Below are 23,954 nucleotides of genomic sequence, written 5' to 3'. Positions count from 1 at the left end.
ATTGAGCATCCACCACTCAGTGCGCATCCACCACTCATGTTCGCTGATATATATATTTTTTATAAGCTGCAAATGACGGGCAGATGGCATATAACTGACATAAGGTTAGGAAATATTCATCTGTATTTAAAGCCTATGGCGTTGCAGATAATGCGATAATGGGATGGTGGATGTCACCAAGTATTTGTACATCGCTATGCAACCATCGAACAACGCAATAATAAGTTAATTGCCTGAGCTTCACATCATACGGCTCGCTCGTATTTCAAACAGATACCCTACATCGAAAATCGTATTTGTTAGGAATCGTTAACGTTTGTTCGAAGCACGACTGAGTAGTAGGTTGAGGAGTGATGGTCCTCTTGGTCCTATATACAAGAGTCAACAAGAGCCTAACATTTACTTGACCGTCTGCTGCAATTGACTCATAGCACGTGAAGCGTCAGCGAAATTCATAGTCCTTCACAGATGGCAGGGGTGTCGTTTGTACAGAGGTCGCTGATGGGCACGGGTCAATGCCGCAGTCGTGGGCGGAGCCTAATGTCATATGACGTAGAAAGCCTCTATCCAGGATGGAAAAACAGTTAACATTACGAGTCAATTACAAGTGCCTGAAATATTGAAATGGCGATAAAATATCTAAATTGTAAAAGTTTCGGCCTGTCTTGAAACGGCCATGTCCTGAGCTTGGTTGAAATTCCTCCACGCATTTAAAAATAATCGCGAAAAATTAGGGTCTCAAGGGGTCTGGCGTTAACAGTAGACGCCATTAGTCTCCCGAACAGCAAAACTGCCAGTCTTCCGTACAAGGACTACTTATCTAGACGCCATTAGTCTCCCGAACAGTTAAACGGCCAGTCTTCCGTACAAGGACGACTTATCTAGACTCCATGACTAGTCTCTCGTGAAGCTTCAAAGCGCCAGTATTCGCACAACTGCAAAACGACAATCCCTCTCGCTGTCAAAGAACCAGCTTCCAGCTTCAGACCACGAGGTTTTTATAACTATGTAGTTTACGGATGATTTGTACGTTTTATGTGAGCATATTAATGATTCCATCTCTTAACTTATGGACAAGTCAATATGACTGTTGATGGTGACTTATATGTTTTGTTGTTGTTGTTGCTAATCCAATCTAGATGAAATGAGCACTGATCATATACTATTTATATTAAGGTGCTCTGACGGTGGTTAACTAATGAGGCCTTTTCAGGGACTTTCTGAGTTGGTTACGCTGTATGTTTGTTGTTAATGTGGATGGAATATCACATCACAGTACGTGTTTTATGCCTTGTGTGTGATATGTATGCACAATGTGCCATGTTCAATGTATACTGTACAGGGCTCATCTCACCACGTGAGGGGTATTCTTTTTTTCGACAAAATCGAGTATCAGTTGAAAGCTACGTCATCAGTCACTAGCAAATCATAACGCCTTAGTCTCCATACTAAAGATTGGAATCGTTATTATCCAGGTTTTTCATCCGGCGTGGCGGCAATTGACAAAAGTTTGTATTTCACCCAAAATAGATATTCGCTTTTGGTTGCCAGTTGCCGCACTGGGCAAATAATGTGGTTCATGATAAGCCAATCGGAGGTGTATCTTCTACATAGATCGTTTTGGTTTCCGATCGACTGGTAACGAAGCCTTTGAGCTACTGTCGGTTTTGTCGATAAAATAATACCTACCGCGCAGGGAGACGAGGGCTGTATAATGTACAGATCTCGCGGGTTTTAGCGGTAGGTTTTGCACCTATAAAATTTAGTGTATTTCAGGCTATATCTTCGTCGTCTTAAGCTTTAAGTGTTGAAGATGCGATCGACTTGTTGGTTCACAAGCCGGCCCCATGATCGTGTAAAATGGCTTCATCGTAGATCGATTAGTTTCTGAGATATAACCGGAATTGTAAAAGTGCAAAACCTTCCGCTTAATCTCGCGAGAGCTGTACATACCACCCCACCTGGTTTTCTAATGGAGCGCGCATATCGTTTATCCATGTCCTGTTACTATCATTGTGGGTTGGACCAGCGGGATTATTCTGAATTGAGTGGAAAGTCACCGCCAACTCTTGTTGCAAATGGGTTATCATGCATTGCCACATCTTACGATTGTCACTAATACATTAAAGGAACCAATTCCGTCTATCATTCTGGCCCCTCCCCATCTCCACCCCCCCCCCCCCCCCGCCCATACGCCGTAGGCTCAGCTGCGTTCGCGCACATATAGGTCAAATGGATTTAGCTAGACGCTGACGTTCATACAGCATCCAGGTCCCATTATGGATCGGCGCGTTTGTACGGCTTCAGTCATCACAGCAGAGTCCAATGCGCACATGTGGCGCACACACGAAAAAAAAAACGTCTGTTTCACCGCTGCTAGGGGAACTTTGCGGCCGAAGTTTGTCAAATAGTTTGACAGACTCGCCATCAATGCTACGATTCCTGGCATCAGAGGCATCAGAGGTGTGCTTGAAAGATAGTGAGGCTCGGATCTTGCAAGCTCATGTCCCCAACGGGCAACGACCCTTGAGAGAGCTTTGCATTGCCAGGTGCCGTAATAACTGATCGGCCCCGCTACCCTGTCATCATCTGTTCTAGTTTCCTTCGTGGAGACTAATACAAATACAGGTTGATTGAGGATGCATTTGATCAGGTGGTCTCGTGCTCGTCGGGCGGACGGCTTACGACGGACGCGATGTAAGTAGTTACCGAGCGACCTGAACCGGGCCTGAACGTGACCGACACTGGCTCCGTGGGCCCTCGCAGCACCCGCGTGGGCTGCTCGAATTCAAATGAGGCATGCCAGCAAATTGAACTCATTTTGTAGCTATCGAGAAGATGAAAATTCGGGCCGTGGACCCAGGCCTGGCTCGGTTTAGGTCTAACGGCTTTTTGTCGGTCACCAGTTGAAACCGGGTGTGGCAAGCCGACGGAACAACAAAAGTCATCTAAGGCGGCGCAACAAGACACCACTTGGCTCACCACATGATTAAAGCAGTCGTTCTGTTGAACGATATTCAGACCGACGGTACAGTAGGCTTCGACACATCTCATGGTCTGCAGCAACTAGATATAAAAGGATTCACACTGTAGCCCTCCCTCGGTCCCAGCCCGACCTCTCCAGCCGCGCGCGAACGCTCGTTCAAAAAGGCAGCTTTAGACAACCCACACTAGTCTCCCGATTATTGCGGTCCGGCTCCCTACAACCTCACTTCATACACGAGAGGTTTGCTGGACGGTTAGCCCGCTGAGGACCACCAGCCCGCCGTTCTAGGTCCTCAGAACTGCGTGCCGTGTCGCGCCGACTGCCGCTCCTCGGGTCTGACACGGGCGGCGCCGGCCGGGTCCGGCGACTCGGCCTGACCGGGCACAAACCGTTCCAGCGAGTCGGTGCCGGGCGGCGGCGGGTGCACCGGGTAGCCGTGAGGACAGGTGACGTCCCGCGCCGCGTACAGGCCCTCCGGCCGTGAACAGGTACGCGGCGGCGGCGGCGGCTTCTGGCGGGTCCTCCGGTCGGTGCGCTGCAGCGACATGCTGCGCGCCGCCTCGACCGGCTGTCCGCCGCCGGTGCCCGGCACGCCGGCGATGCTGCGCCGGTAGCCTGCCGTCTCGGGCCGCCGCGTCGACCGCAGCGCCGTCGGCACGTCGTCGCGGTCTTCCACCGGGTCCGTCTCGAAGCGCACCGTGGGGAACTCTGCCGGCTCGACGCGCGGCTCCGGAGCCAGCGCGGCCGGCCGGGGGACAAAGTGGAGACTGGACGAGCTGCGGCCGCCGACGGAGGAGCTGCAGCTCAGTTGCAGGGAGCGCGCGCTGCCCACGGACGCCGAGTCGGGCTCGCGGCCGGCGGCCGAGCGGTCCGCCTCCTCCGGGTCGTCCGGCAGGTCCACCTGGCACGTGGAATCGGTCCTGTACACGACGCGACACCCGCTGCCCGTCGACAGGCCGGACACCGAGCCGCGCAGCGCCGGCACCGTCTCGCTGTAGATGCCGCTCGAGTCGCTGGCCGGACCGGCGGCGGGACGCGTCTTGAGAATGCCGCGCGGAGGTCGGTCGGACGGTGTGGTCGGGCCAGACGCCTCAGTCGGTGTCCTCGGCATCACGCGCTGCAGCAGCCCCTGGGCCAACGACTTCTCCGGCAAGGTGATGCCCTTTTTCTTGGTTTGAACTTTGTTGGCGGATTTGCTATTCTGCTTCGCAGATGAGGGTCGCAGTTGATGCGATGAACCGTGGAGACTTCCGGACCCTGAGCGCGGCAGGCTGGCTGAAGCGACACTGTTCCTCGAGCGCACACTGCCGCTCCTGGAGCCGGCTGACGCGGCGGGCCGCTCCCTGCCGAGCGTGCTGCTTCTGCTGCTGTTGCGGCTGACGGCGGCCTTGGAGGGCTGCTCCCTATCGCGCACTGTCCCGCGGTCCAGGGAGCGCTCCTTGGCCAGCGGCGCGGGGGCCCGATCGGCGCGCTCACCGTTCCTCCAGCCGGCCTCGGGCGGCTCCCTGGCACCACCCTCCGCCGCCCGGCGCGTGGACACACTCCCCTCGCTGGCCCGACGCGCGCTGGGAACACCCCCGTTACCCTCTACGGGCATCTCGAGCAGGTCGTCCCCACTGGCCGAGCGCGCCAGCAGTCTCGGTCGGAGCACACTCTCCCGGCTGCCGCGCACACTGACCGACCGTGAGCCGGCCTCCGAGAGACTGCTCTGACGCTGCAGGCGCCGTTCGCGCACTTTGAGACGCTGCTTCTGATAATACACACCACCCAAGATCAACAAGTTCAACAGTACAAAACACACCCCTACGACGATCACTATGCTGAGCATGCCGGTGGCGGCGGTCGGCGCCGTCTCCTGCACGTCGCCGCCGGAGCCGCCGTGTCGGCTGTCGCCCGGAGCGGCCGCCGGCGGAGGTGACAGCGTGTGCGGGTACTGGCGCGGCGGCGGTGTGCTCGGTGCCAGCGGCGGCGGTGGCAGCAGAGGCCCGCCCGGCGCCGGCGGAGGCACCATCGGCATCAGGTTGTCATAGTCCTCCGGCATCGGGCCCTCGAACGCGCCCGGTGAGGAGGCTAGGTGGCCCAGCACGACCCGGTTCCAAAAGTCCAGTTCGACGTGCCGGTACTGGGAGCTCTCTCGCGGCCGTGTCCCTGGAAACCGTATATAGTTCAGTAAAATTTCGAGCAATATGTGCACCGTCAACTCGGATAATGTGGTTAACTGTGCTGGGTTCATAGTGTTTCACAAATATCCGGGCTCATCAGCTTCTCACTCGTACTGAATGGACATTGGACAGCCCACAGTATATATATGGACAGCCTGTCTTAATAAAATACTAATAGCCTCGTTAAATGAGGGCCGTTTTTCTGCGTATACGGCTAGCCCCGGAAGTTGAGCCGCTCCTGTACTTACCCAGCTCCAGATAGCGCTGGTTGAGTTTGTCGTATTGCCGCCAGATCAGATCGTAGAACGGCGAGTCGCCGCTCGGCTCCGAAATGAAGCCCTCCTGCTTCCTGGCTCCATTGGGGTCCCTGGCAACAGTCGGCTACAAGTCAGACATCTAAATGCACACAGCCAGTCAACAGCATGGAAACAAGACACATGTACCTAACTCTTCTCCCTACGCCGCTGGCCTAGTGAAATACCATCCGCCGGCAATAACAGCGTGCTTATTGGCGAGAAAAGTCATAGCGACATCGACCTCACACGTCACTGACCTCCCAACGGGCTAATGAAAAATGAGAAGCTTGTTCCGAGCTCAGGGCTCCGGGTCTCCTAGCCCAATTTAAGACTTATCACTACACGCGCTAACTTTCCTTCAAAGCTTCATTAACGTGTCAACTGATACGATCACCTGCGTGCCTCGACGAAGCCCCGTTACGGGAGCAGGCCGTGCCGTACCCCGTTTTGACGAAGCTGCTCCAGGCGGTCATCATGTACTCGGAGAGCGCCTTCTCGGCCCGGGTGAAGAACAAGTTGGACTGCGGCGCCAGCGGGACACCGAACACGTAGGGTAGTTCATCGCCGGGCACGCTGCCAAACTGTGGGCAGGAGTGGAGGGGAGGGGGCCGTCTCAGCGCTCTGTCCCGCACAGCACTGTCAACTGGGTCATACTCATGACTCAGGTACTGTGTTGCCTCAACCGCTCAACAGAAGGAATACAATTTGAACATGACAAAACTGCCTAATGTCCATGTAATTCGACACAAAATAATGACATTTTGCTGCCGCATTTTATCACCACCGTCGCATATATCATAGGTCAAAAGCCTAAAATCTAAAAGCAAAAGCCTGAAAGTAAAATAAGAGACAAACATGTTTGATCCGAGACGTACTTTACCTGAAGTTGACCTCTACTGTTAACGCCAGACCCCTTGAGACCCTAATTTTTCGCGATTACTTTTAAATCGCTCTGCTGTGCGGTGAACTGGATGCGACGGGGGCACTGGTGGATGAATAATGGCCTTGACTCCGCGCTGAGTTGCTAAAAGGGGGAGGAGTGTTGCTGCCGTTGCGGCATTGGGTAATGCATTGTCCGATATTGTCATTGCTTCGACACTCGGCACCAGTATTACTGCTGGCGCCACCTATCACGTTATGGACAGTGCCACTTACCTACCGTATGTTACAATGATTGACGACTGGTTATTTTCACCTCGTATGGCTTAGGATCTGCGTGTATGATAAAACGGTGGGTCTTTAAACAATGACACTACCGATTCCTTCCATATCATTAACGAATAACATGGACTCGCTACTAACACGACTAACTGTTCTATATCCTTTTACCCTAACCTATCGGTAGTGTCACATTGTTCGTTATCAATACGGGCGAATTATGTTTATTTTGACCTATTTGCGAGTTAGCTCATTTATTGTTATCTGCACTAAATGCATCGAAAGGAATGGATTGATAATAATAAACTACCGGTTGAACCCGGACAAGGGAAATGCGTGAAGGAATTTCAACCAAGCTCAGGACATGGCCGTTTCAAGACAGGCCGAAACTTTTACAATTTAGATATTTTATCGCCATTTCAATATTTCAGGCACTTGCCATTGACTCGTAATGTTAACTGTTTTTCCATCCTGGATAGAGGCTTTCTACGTCATATGACATTAGGCTCCGCCCACGACTGCGGCATTGACCCGTGCCCATCAGCGACCTCTGTACAAACGACACCCCTGCCATCTGTGAAGGACTATGAATTTCGCTGACGCTTCACGTGCTATGAGTCAATTGCAGCAGACGGTCAAGTAAATGTTAGGCTCTTGTTGACTCTTGTATATAGGACCAAGAGGACCATCACTCCTCAACCTACTACTCAGTCGTGCTTCGAACAAACGTTAACGATTCCTAACAAATACGATTTTCGATGTAGGGTATCTGTTTGAAATACGAGCGAGCCGTATGATGTGAAGCTCAGGCAGTTAACTTATTATTGCGTTGTTCGATGGTTGCATAGCGATGTACAAATCGGCAGCTACTTGGTGACATCCGACATCCCATTATCGCATTATCTGCAACGCCATAGGCTTTAAATACAGGTGAATATTTCCTAACCTTATGTCAGTTATATGCCATCTGCCCGTCATATGCAGATTATCTATATATAAAAAAATATCAGCGAACATATCAGCATTGTAGAAGCAATGCGCATTGAGCATTTATGACTCCTTAGTCATCATGTCGCTCTCTGGGCACTGTCAGCCAAGACGCTACGCACAACTCCGCCGGCTTTCGGCACCGCTCGACCGTCGCCCGTCCCCGCTCCCCGCCACAGCGAGAGTGACCGCGCGCCGGCCCGAAACCGCCGCAGGCCAAGACCACAGAGGCGGGGCTTAGCTGTGACGTCATAACGTATCACAGACTGACTGGTGATAGCCTCTACACACCGGATGAAAATCTTGCTCGAAATTTAACATTACGAGTCAATGTCAAGTGCCTGAAATATTGAAATGGCGATAAAATATCTAAATTGTAAAAGTTTCGGCCTGTCTTAAAACGGCTATGTCCTGAGCTTGGTTGAAATTCTTTCACGCATTTAAAAGTAATCGCGAAAAATTAGGGTCTCAAGGGGTCTGGCGTTAACAGTAGTCATCCCTCACCTGACGGTCGCCTCCGGCGTCTGTCACGTGGCTGAAGACATACATGTAGGACCGGCTGGTGGACTGGGCGTGCAGGTCGGCCAGCCGAACCAGCGGCGCCACCACCATGGCATCGCTGAGCAGCTGCAGCGTCTGTCCGATACCAGAGCCCGTTAGCAAGACATTCGCGAAATTCGCTCCTCTCGTGATGTCTGTAGCAGTTCAGAGTGGCTGAGCTGTGCCTATGACATGAAATGTATCGATTCAATTGAGCAGACAGTACCATTCCATGTACTGAACTCTGACACACAATCCACACTGATTCCATGCTCGAGTTACATTCCCCGCACTCATTTCATACGCGAGTTACAGTCCCCCGGCGCTCATCCCATACGCGAGTGACGCGAGTCCCGAGTGCAACCGCTGTTTACCTTGTCGCGGTAGCGGATGACGTTCATCTGGGCGTCCATGTAGCGATTGGTAGCCATATCCAGTAGCTGCCGCGTGTAGCGCCGGTAGCCAGCTCTGCAGCGCACAGACGCGTTGGGATCGTCAGAGGACACGGTTTTTAATTAGTTTCATGGCACATGGCCGCGTCGTATAAAGGCATTGCGCGCTGCTTGGCGAAAATACACGCATCATTGTATTGTAGTCTGCCTCAAAATTAATGCATTTAATGTGATGAAATGAAGCGGAAATCTAATCGAACCGTTGCGCTGCGACGCATCTCACTGAAATAAATAAACAAAATGAAATAATGAAATGCATGGTTCATGGATGAGTTCGTGTGATCAGGCAGTGGCGGCTCCCGTTTCGACCCGGGCGCGGCGCTCACCTGAACAAGGAGCTGATGAGCCGGTCGCGCTCCTCTCGACTGAGACCAGTGCGCAGCTGGCGCTCACTCAACAGTCCCAGGTCTCCCTGAGTGGTCACCCCGAACAGCAGCTCGAAGCGGCTGAGACTGTGGGCCAGGTCAGCGGCATCCCGCGGCCAGCGCGGCACCACGATGTGGTCCTCGGACGGGCTCAGGCTGGGCGCGTAACGCGGCCACTGGCAGGTATAGCGATTTTTGTTAGTATCTCTCATATATTATCCATCGCCAGCCAAGTGCTAGCGAGCCTGCATCCATCATCCCCGTCAATCATCGCGACATGTGACGTTTACAAACCTTCAATGATAATCACACAGCTGTTTGCTAGCTCATTTATAGGTCATTTGAAACGTGGTGTCACTTGATCAATGAGGGTCAGATTTCGACCCATTTGACAATTTTTTTAGTTAGAACGGCGCGGAATGGCAATTTAAAGCTCTCTTCAATAAAAAGGAACACCACATTTGAAATCACGCCACATTTGTCACCACATTTATACCAAGATCAGCAGTGGATTTAGGTTAAGCTCATATTCAATTTAATTTCCATTTCCATGTTCGCTCAATTACTTGCCGGAAAGTCGACATTGACCAGCTGCCGGACGGGTTTGGAGCGGAGACACTCGAGCAGCTGGTGGTCGCTCTGCATGGAGCAGTTGAGCGCCCTGGCCACCGAGACCGTGACGTTGATGGGGTCGGCTGTCATCGCCCACGGGCTGAGTGACGAGCCGGACATCAGGATCACCCGCTGGAATAACACTGCAGGGCAGGGGGAAACCGGAATTAGAGACGACCCGTACACCTAAACAGTACGGCAGCACCGGAGATACACGAGATAATGGGCGACCCGGACGTCAGGACTCAGGAATAATCACTCTGGAACAGCACTGCAGCGCAGTCCATGACTCCATGCAGTCTCATGTCGCACATGAAGCAAACGAATTATAGCAGCGCAACGTAGCAACAGAGAGAGCATATTGAGCCGTATCGAGCCATGAGGGCTTCTGTGCATCAAAACTTTAACGTTGCGCACTGAGCAACAAAACATACATTTGACTGTCTTCCATTTCTCACAGGAATTCAGCTGCCTGGAATGTTAGGCTGTGCCGCATCACACTGCTGGGTGACACATTCTGTTCCTGTTAGCCTACGTTCACCATAGACACGCTTACTGGGACAGGGTCGGCACAGATTAGAATGCCTGTGAGCCGTGAGGAGTGACTTCATTATAGTCAACTGTATGCATGCGATGCTGTGATTTTAGAGTCTTAGGAAGAGACTTCAACGATAGTGTTAAAACCAGCACCAACTTATGCCTTTTCGATATCGAGGACAACAATCAGTGGCTGCCACCCCTTACCGTCTGGGTTGGAGTTGAGCGGTGACACGGCCAGCAGGCTGGAGCAGACGGCGCCCGTGCCGTGACCCATGACCGTCACGTTCGTCGGGTCGCCGCCGAACTGTTCGATGTTGTCCTGCAGCCACGACAGCGCCGCACGCTGGTCGTACAGAGCGAAATTGGCGAATGTCGAACCGCTGGTGACGGTGGGCTTCAGAAAACCTGCGTTGGAAAAAAGGAAGCTCATAAGTAGTAAGTAGGCTGTAAGTAGGCTGTCGGGGACATCGGAGCTGCCGGGAACACACCGTGGCATACTTCAACTTTATCAATGAAGCTGTGCTTTCGCTAGCCCTTCAAGAATAAGATTTTACCCTTTTACCGGTTTTACCCATTTTCGGCATCAGCGCCGCGCGCTTACCGAGCACCCCGAGCCGGTAGTTGACGGTGACGACGATGACGCCGCCGAAGCTGGCCAGCACGGTGCCGTCGAGGCGGCGCGCCTGGTCGCCGGCCGACTCGCCGTGGATGTAGACCAGCACGGGCAGCTTGTGACGCTGGTGGTACCGGTGCCGCTGGGCGTCTGTGAAAGACACCAGTGCTACAGTCAGCACCTGACAGTATACCGTCAGAGACTGGAGACTTCGCAATAGACGGTGAGTGTCTGCTGGTGACAGTTTGTCTGTCTATCTGTCTGAATGTCTGTCGGTTTGTTTGTTTGTCTGTTTGTTTGTTTGTTTGTTTGTTTGTTTGTTTGTTTGTTCCTTTGTTTTTGGATTATGCCCTGTTGTTTTAGTTATGACATCATTTCAGGGCCGTAGGATATTAGAAGTTTGGGGGATGGGGCATTGATCTGGGAGCCGGGCGGCTATACATATGGTGCGCCGCAGAGACCGAGGCCGTCCCAAGGGACAGGCCATGCCCAGTCTCGCCAACGGTCATCCCACCGCACGTGAGTCGGCTCCTGTAGGAGCCGCTCACGCGTGCAGTGATGTTCTATGTTCAGTCCAGAACCGAATGTTTGGGATGTTGTTGGGAAGGATTTTATGCCTCCTGAGGATAGATACGAGGGCCAGGATAGCAGCGCAACAGTCAAAACATACATTTTTTTGTCATTCTTTATTATTGCATTTTGTATTTTATATTGATATACCGATCAGTGTTGGTGCATTCGGCTCAGTTTTCCTGATTCCAGGCAATGCTGATGCCAATATGCGATAAGCGTTAGTGTGGAATACGAGCAGATTTATTGGTATTTACGCCTAATTAGTGGCAGCAGGCTGGCGCTACCCTATCCCATTAACAACACTTGATATGATTGTAGTAAGTGGAGCTGAGCGGCAACTAACCGTCTCAGGAGGCCAAAATGGTATTAACAACGGGATCAGGCTATCCTCTACAGAACCTTGAGGTTCATAGAGTACGAGTGACCCTTGACCCTTTACTTTTCGGTCTGACAGCGAGCGGCTCATTGTCTGCGGACCTACTCTTGAGCACGCCCATTTCTAAATTTTCCCGACAGATACCAGGAACTTCGCGATTGAACAGTGGAGACTGGATAATGCGCATCAAGCTCTATGGAGTTAAGCTATAGGCTTCGTCATCACTGCAGTTGATATAGGGTGTTCCACTATCTATCCGCTTGCAGAGGAGTATAGGGAGGGTGGATGTGAACGCACTTCTCTGACTTCCGAACGAACGAAAGGGACAGGGTCATTGGCAAGCAAACTCCTTCAATCAAGATGATAAGTCAGGTGGCAGGTCAGGTTATACAATAATTAGCTTCAATATTCGTAGAATCCAAGCTCAGACAGCGAATAGTTTTTCGACGAAATTCTGCCAAAGCGTGCCTGTAGCTATTAGTTGAAGTGCCTTGTTTGATGTCAGTTGGACAAAGGTCAATATCGGGTCAGGCTAGGTCACAATAGGTTATCACAAATCCTGCTGATTGGAATATGGTGACACGAGTTATTGGTCAATGGTCGTCTGTTTACTAATATGACGCATTGATAACAATTATAAGTATGATTGGACAAAAGCAAGGACAAGTACAGGTCTAGGTCGGGTCAAAGCCAGGCCAAATCGGGTCAACTTCCAAATTTGAATGTTAGGGATCAAATTTTTTCATACGCTCTGAATACGTTTTGCGTGACAAATTTCACGGTGCTATATTATTTTTCCTGTATACTGGGCATGTGCGAAGCATCGAGACAACTTGCTGGCCAATGTTGAAATGCTAAATATGTTGAGCACCGCTTGTGTTGATGAATCATAGGCCTGCGAGCACTAATAGCATTTGACTAATTCACCCTACAATGACTGGATGAGAAGTCCCATGTGGCATTGCTGACTGATCGCGGTGACTGGCATTTGTTCACCCTCCCCGCCGGAAGTGACATCCGCTCTCCGGGAAGGAACAGCACAAAACCGCAATCCACGTGGCAACTCTTAGCTCAACGTCGACTCCATTGGCGGCTCACAAACCCAGTTGGAGCGCGGCCAGTTGGCAGATGTCAAACGGACGAGCTCGCGGCTCAGCGCGCCCTGCCTGGCGCGAGCTGTCCGCCGCTGCCGGCTGCCTGTGCGCCGACTGAATGACGGGACGGATGGGACGGGAGCCGAGCGTAGCCCCGAGCCCGCCGACCGGAGGTCCTATTTAGCGGTCCGCTCTGCCCTAATTAACACTCGTTTTTGTGTGAGGGATGCCATGCTCTGAGCCAAGTCCCAGAACTATTTTCCTGAACAGTCGCAAAAGTCGGGACGATAAGTAAATATCAACAAAGCCAGCAGTTGTGCAACTCAGGGCGTGGTGTTTTGCATGACTCCTGATGTTTTGTTACGCCATCGAGCATCGAATTTTCCTGTAGCGTTATGTAACTTTGACCGACGACTTGTTGATGGAAATGGCTGCTGGCACAAAGAAAAAACATGCTCAATACGGAAAGCTGCTCAACGTGCTACCTAATGAACGATAATATAGGTAACGTCTCGTGTCATCAATTACACATCTCAAACACTTTCATATTATCTGCAGAAGCTGATAGCGTGGCAGTGAAATGAGAGAATTCGGTGATGAATCAAACGTAACAAACAGGGAAAGTTAAGCATGAAACAAGATTAAAAGTGGAAACAGAAAAAGCGTGTTTAATGAAGCAAGCGTCGATCAGCGGAGCCGGGTACCTATTACTTCCTATACAATAAATCTACATAGGGTAGGGTGGGGTAATTTGAACATATAGGGCAATTTGAACATAGTGTGAATAACACAAAATTACGGAAAATCCATAAGTGGGATGACAATAAGACCAATGAGAGAAATTATCGTAACTAAAAGGGCTATCATATGAACGAGGTTTAAAGTTTCAGGGAATGAAGATGTTGACGCACAGTGTAAAAAAATCAATTTCGCAAGGATAAACGCCTAACAACACGTCATTGCAACTTCATTGCAGCGCAAAATTTTGCATTGCTAGCGCCTAATACGCAACGGATTTTGTTGTACAATGACCTAGTCAGTGCCTTCAATCCAAGAAATTTGCTTTTGAACCCTGTTTTTAAAAATGGCAAAATAACTTTTAGCGTGGGGTAATTTGAACATAGTGTGAGAATTTCAATGAAGACAGGGATAGCTCCGAAAAAAAACAACGCTCCCAGTTTTTTTTTTGGCCAATATTTTCGACCCAAAGCAGTAGCAGATAAGTGGTGCCAGTTAAAAAAGAAATACGTCTAATATCCGTCTAATATCCGGCATTTTCGTTGATTTTCCGTCCAAAAAATGTTAAAGTCAACTATTTGTCCAAATATGTCCGAAAATTATGCAGCTATCAACACTCAAAACCGTCATTTATATTGCTTATCATGTAATTTTAACAGCCGAAAAGTGTTCATTATATTGAGAGCTTAACAAGCTTTCCATTCGCCAATCAATGCTACGCACGATTACTTAATAAAAATGCTTAAGTGTGGCAGGCCATCGTCCAACGTTGTCCAGACTACTATACCTTTGTGCAATCAATTCCGAATTGGACATTGTAAAGAATCGGAACTCCGAATGTCCAGGTTCCGATTGGCACCACTATAACACAGGGGTGTCGTTTTCCGAAAATGATTGGTAGTGCACCCAAAGGCGGCGGCTGGCCATATATGACGGGGCTTACAAGGTAGGGTACCCCCAAATCTGCCTTTCTCATCGGATTTCGGCCACTTATTTTTCGCCCTGGTCATTGACAAGACTAACCGAAATCTAAAAAAAAACACAAAAAAAAAACTTTGGAAATCTGGGTCCACACCGGACGCCATGCACAAAACGTGCAGTTATATAGGCAATAGTGTCGGAGGAATGCACGCCATTCTGAAAGAGGCCCACATCGACTTAAAAGGACGGCTGTGCTGAAAGGGGACAGGAACAGCTTTGAGGGCCCAAGCCGACTAAAAAAGACGGCTGCGGGGCCAGGAACGGTTTTGAAGACCCACGCCAATTGAAGGGTTCGACAACTAACGAGGACTGGAAACACAACGATAGTTAGAAAGACCTGCTTGCCAAAATAAAAGGATGACAGTACGAGGGGCGTTCAGAAAGCTACGGGCCCGACCATGAAGGAGCAGAGAGATACAGCATCGACTCATAAGACCAAAAAGTTCATTTATTCAAATAAACACCGTTAAGACAAACACATTTCGCGCAGCGCTTCGCGAGAGCCCTCAAGGCCTCCATAACCAAGTGGGTTTTGGACCCATCCTGCACGTCCAAGACGGCTGATTTCGTCTCCCTGCTGTAAGCGAGGTTGCCGCTGCTAATTTTCTTATGTTGGGGAAGAGGTGGCAACCACTAACCAGAGTGTGCAAGGTTCGGAGAGAAAAAAGTGGATGCGACAACAACTCGAAGCTCATCGCTTCACTGTTCGTCATCCCGCCCATGTACGCAGGTGCGTGGTCGCGGATCAGGTGCACACTTTACGTCAGCTTCCCTATAGCCTCTCCTCGATGTTTATCGAATGGACGCACATCATCAATTGTGTGCCCCTGTTTTGGAAAGTTGACGAGCGGAGGGGGGTCGCATCGACCCCTCCCCCGGCCAGGCCGTGTTATGAAAAATGCCCAGGGCGAGGGTTAACGCTTGGTGCCTTTTCTGCACTAACTACTATGAAACGAATCACTGCTCTCTTCTGGGCGTCGCCCATCCTATCCGAAATGGCGAACTATGCTACGAATAGAAGCCCGAATCAATCACAGAAGAGACTTAATTAATGGCCACTTACTTAATTTGCGTAAGTGGACATCCCAATAACACATCATTTAACACACCGCCTTGCAGGCCAAAATTCCAACTCCTTCATTGTTCGGCCCGAAACTTTTTGAACGCCCCTCGTAGTTACGAGCTTCAGTTTTCGGGGTCTGATGCGGTAATGACCTGGCGTTGAACCCTGGGGAATCAGGCTGCATCACCCACTCAAATCAATATACCTATGGCGATGGCCTATTCTGGAGCACCGCGGCACCTTCCGACGAAGTCGGTGTAGGGCCTCCAGCGGCTGGTGTGGAGACGGATCGGGGTCTATTAGGGGCGGTCGCGTGGTATGCGGGACTCAGAGGCAGTTATGGACCTCTATAACCAATTGCGTTTTCGAGCCTCTTAAAATCCATTAAGGACCGGAGTCCTAGACACGTGAAACCTCATTGTCAGCTACATGCACCTACTGTGGCTAGAACCTTATTTATGTACTTGCATATGTGCTTATTTAATATTTGCTTATCTGTTTATTTTGATTTTTTATCAACTGATAAGTGACAAAAGATTGGTAGGGCTCAGCGAACATTGGTAGGGCCCAAATAAACATTGGTAAGGCTCGGGCCCTACCAGGCCTAAACAAAACGACGCCCCTGACTATTGTGAAACTTGGTAGGTAGGTAGGTAGGTAGGTACCACATAACTTGAAATTACTTGACGTAATGACATGATGTGGAAAGTGAAAATGATACCTAGGTATTGATGGAAATTTATGGACTTAGGTACGCTACAAGAAGATTGAATTGGTCAACCAATTCAAATTCAATCTACTTGTGGAGTAAGTCTATAGATTTTCATCAATAGTTACCACTTACCATTGAAGTTACTTGCTATCATGCTGATTTTATACATAAGAACCTCATTCATTTTATTTGTATGACATGTTTGAATGCAATTTTCTCAATAAGTGAAGAAAAATGTTGGTAGTGCTCAACAACACATTGGTAGTGCTCAGCTGAACATTGGTAGTGCTCGGGCACTCCCAGGCCTAACGACGCCCCTGCTATAACAGATGAAGTAAGGTTTGGTAGAGTTTTTATCGAACGGAGATGATAGACGTTCTGTTAATTGAAGAGAGGCGAATTCTGTCAACTGACCGGTGTGCAGCGTGCAGATATTGATACTCTGCAACTCTTATTTTTGTTGTTGTGTTGATTTTTCAAATGATGGTATGTTTAGAATTGCTCTGCCTATTCGTTTATGGGTCAAACAACATCGGTGCTGGCGAGACTATCGTTTTTATGGCAGGTAAAGGCAGTATGTTCAAATTACCCCACGGTGGGGCAATTTGAACACACCGTGACTTGGTGGAGAAGTGATGCTATGCTATTCAAGGTATGCTCGGCTCGTCCAAAAATGAGTTTTGCATAGTGAAAGCAAGTGACACATGCACTACTGAAACAGTTTTTCTTCATCCAGGGTTGAGCTGGAATTTGGTACAACGGAGAAGACGTAAAAATATGTTCAAATTACCCCACACTACCCTATACTGCTAATAGGTATGTAGCGCCATCGGAGAATGTCATGACATGGGAAGGTGGCAGACCGTCAAAAGATGGCCTTTGTTGAAACCGTTTGGGGAGACAGCAATTAGGTAAGTGCTGAGTTGGTACCGAATGTAAGCGTACCCTGCTGGAATGGCGCCTGTTGGATGTTTGGGGCCCTCGGAGTGGTAGGACTGAAACGGTAAGGGGAGGCGTGGTCTTTGAATGCTGGGAAGTCGAAAAGGGCTGCGAAGGAGAGGTGCACGACGTGCGTTATGCTGGATCCTGGTGAGTCGGGAGATTAATAGGTATAGGGTAAAAAGTGTGACAGGCTTATGATATGTAAATACCGAGTATTGCCTCGGTGTGACAGGTCCCTGACATACGCGTAGGCGCGTGATAACTTGACGAAATAAGGAATATACAAATCTGATAGCGAACATGCCGCTCCCCATCGACAAGAATGCGCGTGGGTACATACCTACCTATATCAGCACGTAATGCATACTTATACGAAATAAGGAATGTTAATGTAGAAAATCGGAGCGCGAACACTCACAAGAATCGAACCGTAGTTACCTTCCCAATTCGGATGTCTCAGATCAACTATTGATCTCGGGTTGATGAGACTGAAAATAAGCTCAACTTTTCCGTCGACAACTTCAGCGAAAGAGGGAAGAATAGGCCCCAACCATTTTTTTTTTTGTGTCAAGGCGGGTCGAATCCAACATGCACTTCTCGTTCGGAAATAGTAAATGTTTTGTGTTGACATTATTTGATTTCGAATGACCTCGTGTGACCTTGAATGACCTTGACATACAGCGGGTCTTGCATGACGCAGGCATTCGCGGGAAATGGTCACTTACCTACTTTTGATCAATTTCGCCTCATACTTTGTTAACCCTCGCCGGGACAGGCCATTTTGCGTCCTTCGACGGCACAAGGGGGGGGGGGGGAAGACCCCCTCGCGTTTGTGTAGGTCGTCACGAGAATAAGCCAACGGTACCCAATTTTAAGGTCATAGGTCAAATGGTGACCCCTGAGGTCAGGTCAATGACCCAAAAGTCGGGAAAATCGGGACCTGTTAGAACGTCGTAAAGTGTGGCTGATATGGGGTTTTCAGGGTGCTCATCACGAATATCATGCTGGTTTTGACCACAGATGTTGTCTTCATGCATTTAGGCCGGGTCAGGTCAGGTCAGGTCAACCAGTAGGGTCCTGCCGGCTATTCGTAGGTAGTAGGTGTCAACGGCCTCTGACAGCTTCGTAACATGTAACGAAAGCACCAGAACTAGGTACTTCATAAATGTTCAAATGGTTGCTTAATTCGAATTCAGCTCCAAAAACTAGCCTTAAAACATGTAAAACTGGAAAAAGTGGACCGATGTCATCAAGGGTCAATGACCTGACCTGACCTTCACGTAACCTTGTCACCCATCCTTATTCATGGGAGCAGCATCATATCACATGTTCGAACTCTTGAGGCCACGAAAAGACTGCAAACGCGCGGCTAATGCGAGCCGACATACGCCGAATCGCGATTCCGGCCAAACACGGTCTCGAAAAGTAGGTCACAGGTCAAAGGTCATTTGGGACAGGGTCATAAAAGTTACAGGGTAGGTAGGTGTAAAATTGATTAACGTGAGGGTACTGAATGTTTCGTCACAATTGGCCGCTTTTTACGCCAGTTTTTTTTTTGTCCCTCTGCCGGCGAGGGACTCTCAGGGCTGCTAAGATGATTGTTACCTCATATTTTAATTGACCACATCCTGAGTTGAATAAACGCATACCCGGAGATCGGAGTTCCCGAAGAAGCAGACGGATTTAAAATTCGTCTATTTTGTAAACCATGAAAATTCAAAATCGCACCAAACTATGGTATATTCAAGGTTATTTGTGGGATGATACTACTCATGACTGTGTTGCAGGCTCGGAGCCGACCGCACAGCCCATTGTCCATGAGACTTCCAAAACGCTACAGACAGAAGACGGGCGTGAGTCACTGGTGCCACCTCCGCGCGGCACATGTCCGGTCAATGCCCCGAACCGCGCACTATCCTGATTGTTCAGCTCGCTGATGGTTTTCCTTTTCATCCAGTACACCTAAATCTCGAGATGTCCCCAGATAACAAATCTAGGGGCGTTGAGGTCCGCATAATACAGGTACCATGCGCTCATATTCAGCCGAGAGACTGCAGCCGCGTCTCCCCGAAGCGCGTCGAACCCAGTTACAGGTTGCGACGGTCGTTTGAACGGCTGCTCCACCCGGCCGCATACACAGGCTCTGTCGCAGCCGGACACTAACTCCCATTTTCCTCTTTAGAGCCGTCCAAAACCTGAACAGCATTGCTATGTACCGCTGGGCGTTCGGTGTCTCGCTCCAGCCCACCTTATTCTCAAAGCAAAAATGATCTCAAAGCATGAAATGAAAAAATGATCCAAATCTCGTGTCCTCTCAGGTGTTCTCCGGGTTCGATATCGATCATTTCTTGCCTTGCACATGTTTGCGACGCTTCCGTTTATTAAACATGGCTATACTCTTCCAGCTCAAAACTGCGGTTATTGGTGGCGCTTTCTACGAGTTGAAACATCTCCAAATTTATTGCCAGCATATTTCGCCTTGAACTACAAATATAGTAACTTGTTTGTTTCTACGCTTTTTTGCATGGCTTCGTAAGTAAAATTAGCATCAAACAACATCGCACTGGCTTTCAGTTGATGAAACAATTTCCTCGATGATATAATTCAAAGACATTTTAGAAAAAAGTAAAAACGTCCGTTTTTCGGGAACTCCCGGTACAAATCGACAAAAGTGCAAATTCGGGTCTAGGCATTCGAACACGACTCTATCAACCGATAACCAGCAGTACCTATCAACCGATAACAATGTCCCGAAACTGGGATGAATCTGAGCTTGAACCTAAAAGCGTCGCGTCGATTTTTTCAACATCTAATGCTACTGAGGCCAAACGAGGTCACTTATTCGCTAGAAGTTTGCTCGAAAAGCCACTTATACAGAAAAACCACTTATGTTTATCAACTGATGTGCTATCGATTGCAATTATTCCTAGTTCGTGCATTCAAGAGTTGCTATGCAAGTGTATTTTCTTTCGACATGGTCTGCCATTTGCCAATGACCTTATAGACCATCGCATGGCATTTAGAGGTAAAATTCAAAGCGACGGAATTTATTTACGTAGGGCAATGGCATGGTGCAGGTCGTACAGGGTCATTTTCAGCGCTTAAGCTCTACTGGGCGAGAAAAAATGCACCGATTTGGGACCGTGACCTTTATTCACCTCTTGCAGGTCAAACGGCTAGATGACTTGAATAACACTGAACAACAAAATTTGACTTTTGTCATAGTACAGAAAGCAGAGTACCCATTTCTGTGGTAATTTGTGACGCTGAACACGAATCTGGCATCAGAAATGGCGTATCAGGCTAGGTTTTTGAGATCCAGTATGTCTGTGTATCTGCTCTGAATGGCTATTTTCAACATTTCACTCTTCTTTTATATGACATTGCCGGTGACTTCGAAGGAAAAAGTTCTGTGTCTGGGGTAATTTAGGGTGCAAAATACGAATCTGGCACTAGAAATGGGGTATCGTGTTAGGTTTTGGCATTACAGTATGTTTGCGTCCTTTTCTTAGGTGCATGTACTCAGCTTGTTATTCTGTCTTTATATTACATGGCTAGTGATCCAATTTACTTTCGGAAAATCTTGGAGACGTCAGTGACGAGCATGGGGAGAGGTTCCATCAGGACATCGCCGTGATGGAGAGCAGATATCAGGGCAAGTCTGGTCCCAATATGATGGGTGATTACTGCTGGACACTGCAGAGAGAGGAACGTCAGCAGGGGAGGAGACAAACCAAGAATCAGAAGCGATTCTAACAAGAAGAGTTGCTGAGCGAAAGGAAGATGCCAAAGTGTTTGAAATGACCAAAAATCTTGCCTGTGTGGTCGAGAGGTAGCACAGATGGATGACCACACCGTTGGTTGATTGCACTTTGCCGTGATTGTACAATATGTGATTACCTACATTGCGCTGTGATGTGTGATATACATTTCTGTTCCAACAAATTCAATAGTTTTGTGCTCATCTGTGTTGCCTGGCTGTGGTAAATATGGATTAAAAAGATATATAATCTAGATCTAAGGATATCTACAATAGGCCAACAACAATGCATAAAAAGTGAGAATTTAAGGCATCAGTATGTGCCAGACAAAAAACTGAGCCCGATGGGGCAAAACGGTGACCAGATTTGGAATCAGCGGCCTCGAATTAGGTAGAAACGAATGCTCACCTCTCTGTACATTTTTGGCTGTTGATCAGTGTAATTTACGAAAGTACACACTTTCTACCCCAAGGGCTCCATGGTTTGCGAGTTTCGAGTCGATCCGAGGTAGGTAGCTGAATCTGGATTAAATATTTGCTGTGTTAACGGATATCAAATATCGATTGACTGACTTCTGAGATAATATTGCGAAGCATAGCTCTTGCAACCCGACCATCCATCGGCGATTATTGCCGACTAGACCATTGGTGTCGTTTTTATGCGATGCCCTTGAAGGCGCAACGGATGGGCATGGCGACGGGTGGTTGCCAAATTACCGATAATTCAATAAACACATACCTACTAAAGCGCATTTAATATTGTTTACAAATTACAAAATAGCATTGATAGATTTGGAAGACAGACACAAGGGACACGCCAGCTACATACGAGTATATATAATTACCTGTAAGGAAAGGAGCACAATTTCATCAACTTCAAATGTTATAAAAGGGACAAAGAAAATGAGTGCGCCTAATTCGAAGTTTTTGTTCAACAGCATTAAAAGGCCGACCATTGTTGTCTTACCCTTATCTCCAGCTAGTTCCTCTTGTCAACCATGGTATTTGAGATGAGTAGAAGTACGTCAGTGAACACCACACCTACAGCTAATGAAATTCTTCTTTGATAATGTTGAGCATTATGGATAAATGTTAGGCTTCAATGTGTTGAAACTTTTATTTGAGGATGTGGTCAACACAAATGCGTAGTTGAATCACATAGCTAGAATATCACACATTCAGCTCCCTGGAGAGCCGATGTTGTAGGCATTTTATGCCAAACATTTATGCTGGCGACTGTCCTCCATAAACTTGTGTCTCCAACGCGTGCCGGCCCAACTTCGGTCGCTGGTGCAGCCTACTTCGGCCTCCGTCGCTGACGCACCCTGACGCGGCCTTATACCTTCAGCCACCGGCGCAGTCTACGTTCGGTCACTAGAGCGGTCTACTTTCGGTTACTGGCGTGACCTACCTTCGGTCACCGGCGCGTAGATATTGAGGTAGAGGCAGTCCTCGCTCTGCGGCGGCGCCGGCCCTGCCTGGCGGCGGCTGCCGGCCGCCGGCTCGCGCTGCGGACACCCGGCCGGCAGGCGAGTGGCGTTCAGCACCTCCGACTTGCGGATCGGCGTCTTGGGCGGCATGAAGCGGAGGTAGTCGACCGGCGGCGAGGCGTACGGCACGCCCAGGAACTGCATAACGCGCGGCAGGCGGACGTCGACCACCGGCGAGAGTAGGCCGCGCAGGGGGCCCACGCTGGTCTCCACCAGCTGGTCGCGCGCGAGGCCAGCGGCGGCCGCCACCACCAGCACCAGCAGGCCGGCCGTCCGCATGGCCGTCACATGGCTCAGCCTCAGCACCTCTCCTGGATCGCCCAGCGCAGCACCTCGTCTGCTCGCAGGGAGCTGGGACCGGCGGCGGACGGGTGCCGGCCGGTCCTGGACGCTGCCGGCCGGCGGAGCACGGGCCGCCGCGGCCAGCACACTCCGGCACGTGCCGCGCGCTCAGCGGAGCCACACATGCGCCGGCGAAACACGGCCGCACGTGGTGAACACTGGGGACGCGTCGCCGGCCGCCGCCCTCCCGAGACTCGTGGCTAAAATTAGCGCCCCTTGGCAGGCGCGCCGGCGGCCGGCAGCCACCGGACGAGCCGGACCGGGAGACGGGCGCCCCTGCGGCGGCGACCGGGCGCTCACCGGGATCTGTGGAGAGCGGCCGGGATGACCGCAGTCACCGGCCTCCGGCGATCACAGCTCAGAGGTTCCAACAGCTGCTGCTCAGCGGACAGCAACAAATACTACATCTAATGCAACACGCTAGCATTTGTTATTATTAAATGAATAGCGTGATATCTTATACCAAAAGAAAACAACACGCACCATCAACCGACAAACCGAGGTGCCGTTTCTAGCGAGGAATGCTAAGAGACACCAGTGGCACGGTGTAAAGATCAGCTATCTAGACACTTGGCCATCGCGCCATGTCGAGAGGTGGCCGACATTTTTGAACGGGCCAACATACTTGTCAGCTTGACATCGTTCTTCACGCATTTCGCATTTAAGGGAAATTTCGACGGAATTCGATGTGTTTTGGATGCTGACGAATCGACGAAACCAGAGCTCGCGCTAAACTGAGCTCGCTGCGCACCGGCGGCCCGTGACCTCTATCGACCGATCGGAAATTCCGGGATGTCGAGGGAATTTAGATGGCAATGTTTCGCGTACTCACACATCCGTACACGGCCCGACCGACGGATACACGGTTCCAGCGGATGCACGCTATGGGGAGAAGAGCAAAGGGTAGAGGGAGGAGAGTGGGGTAACATAGAGACGAGAGACCAGATAAAGAGAGAGAGAGAGAGAGAGAGAGAGAGAGAGAGAGAGAGAGAGAGAGAGAGAGAGAGAGAGAGAGAGAGAGAGAGAGAGAGAGAGAGAGAGAGAGAGAGAGAGCGAGAGCGAGAGAGAGAGAGAGAGAGAGAGAGGGGGGAGGGAAGAAGAGGTACAGCGGAGGGGAGGGGAAGAAATTGGAGGGAGAGAGAGCGAGAGCGAGAGAGAGAGAGAGAGAGGGG

The 23,954-nt window shown here is 49.9% G+C and overlaps 1 protein-coding gene across 1 annotated transcript; it reads right to left on the bottom strand.

Moving 5' to 3' along the window:
- Nucleotides 1-114: 114 nt before the first annotated feature.
- Nucleotides 115-22,942, bottom strand: LOC122364210 (neuroligin-4, X-linked-like). Its single transcript, XM_043334378.1, has 10 exons — nucleotides 22,362-22,942; nucleotides 10,700-10,861; nucleotides 10,303-10,503; nucleotides 9,517-9,701; nucleotides 8,908-9,122; nucleotides 8,504-8,597; nucleotides 8,094-8,225; nucleotides 5,886-6,025; nucleotides 5,397-5,515; nucleotides 115-5,134 (listed from the first exon to the last, which is right to left on the bottom strand). The coding sequence occupies exons 1-10, from the start codon at nucleotides 22,717-22,719 to the stop codon at nucleotides 3,279-3,281; spliced, it is 3,462 nt and encodes a 1,153-aa protein (XP_043190313.1). The 5' UTR covers nucleotides 22,720-22,942; the 3' UTR covers nucleotides 115-3,278.
- Between the last annotated feature and the right edge of the window lie 1,012 nt (nucleotides 22,943-23,954).

The sequence above is a fragment of the Amphibalanus amphitrite genome, unplaced genomic scaffold, assembly GCF_019059575.1.
Source record: "Amphibalanus amphitrite isolate SeventyFive unplaced genomic scaffold, NRLGWU_Aamphi_draft 000661F_arrow, whole genome shotgun sequence".
Taxonomy (NCBI): domain Eukaryota; kingdom Metazoa; phylum Arthropoda; class Thecostraca; order Balanomorpha; family Balanidae; genus Amphibalanus; species Amphibalanus amphitrite.
This window is presented reverse-complemented; position numbering and strand designations above follow the sequence as displayed.

What these genes read in the sequence shown, in the direction of transcription:
- LOC122364210 (XM_043334378.1), bottom strand. Translation starts at nt 22,719, where the DNA reads ATGCGGACGGCCGGCCTGCTGGTGCTGGTGGTGGCGGCCGCCGCTGGC. An exon ending in TGGTCAATGTCGACTTTCCG is followed by an intron (nt 9,123 to 9,516) that starts GCAAGTAATTGA and finishes TATACCTGCCAG; the next exon opens with TGGCCGCGTTACGCGCCCAG. An exon ending in CTCATCAGCTCCTTGTTCAG is followed by an intron (nt 8,598 to 8,907) that starts GTGAGCGCCGCG and finishes TGTGCGCTGCAG; the next exon opens with AGCTGGCTACCGGCGCTACA.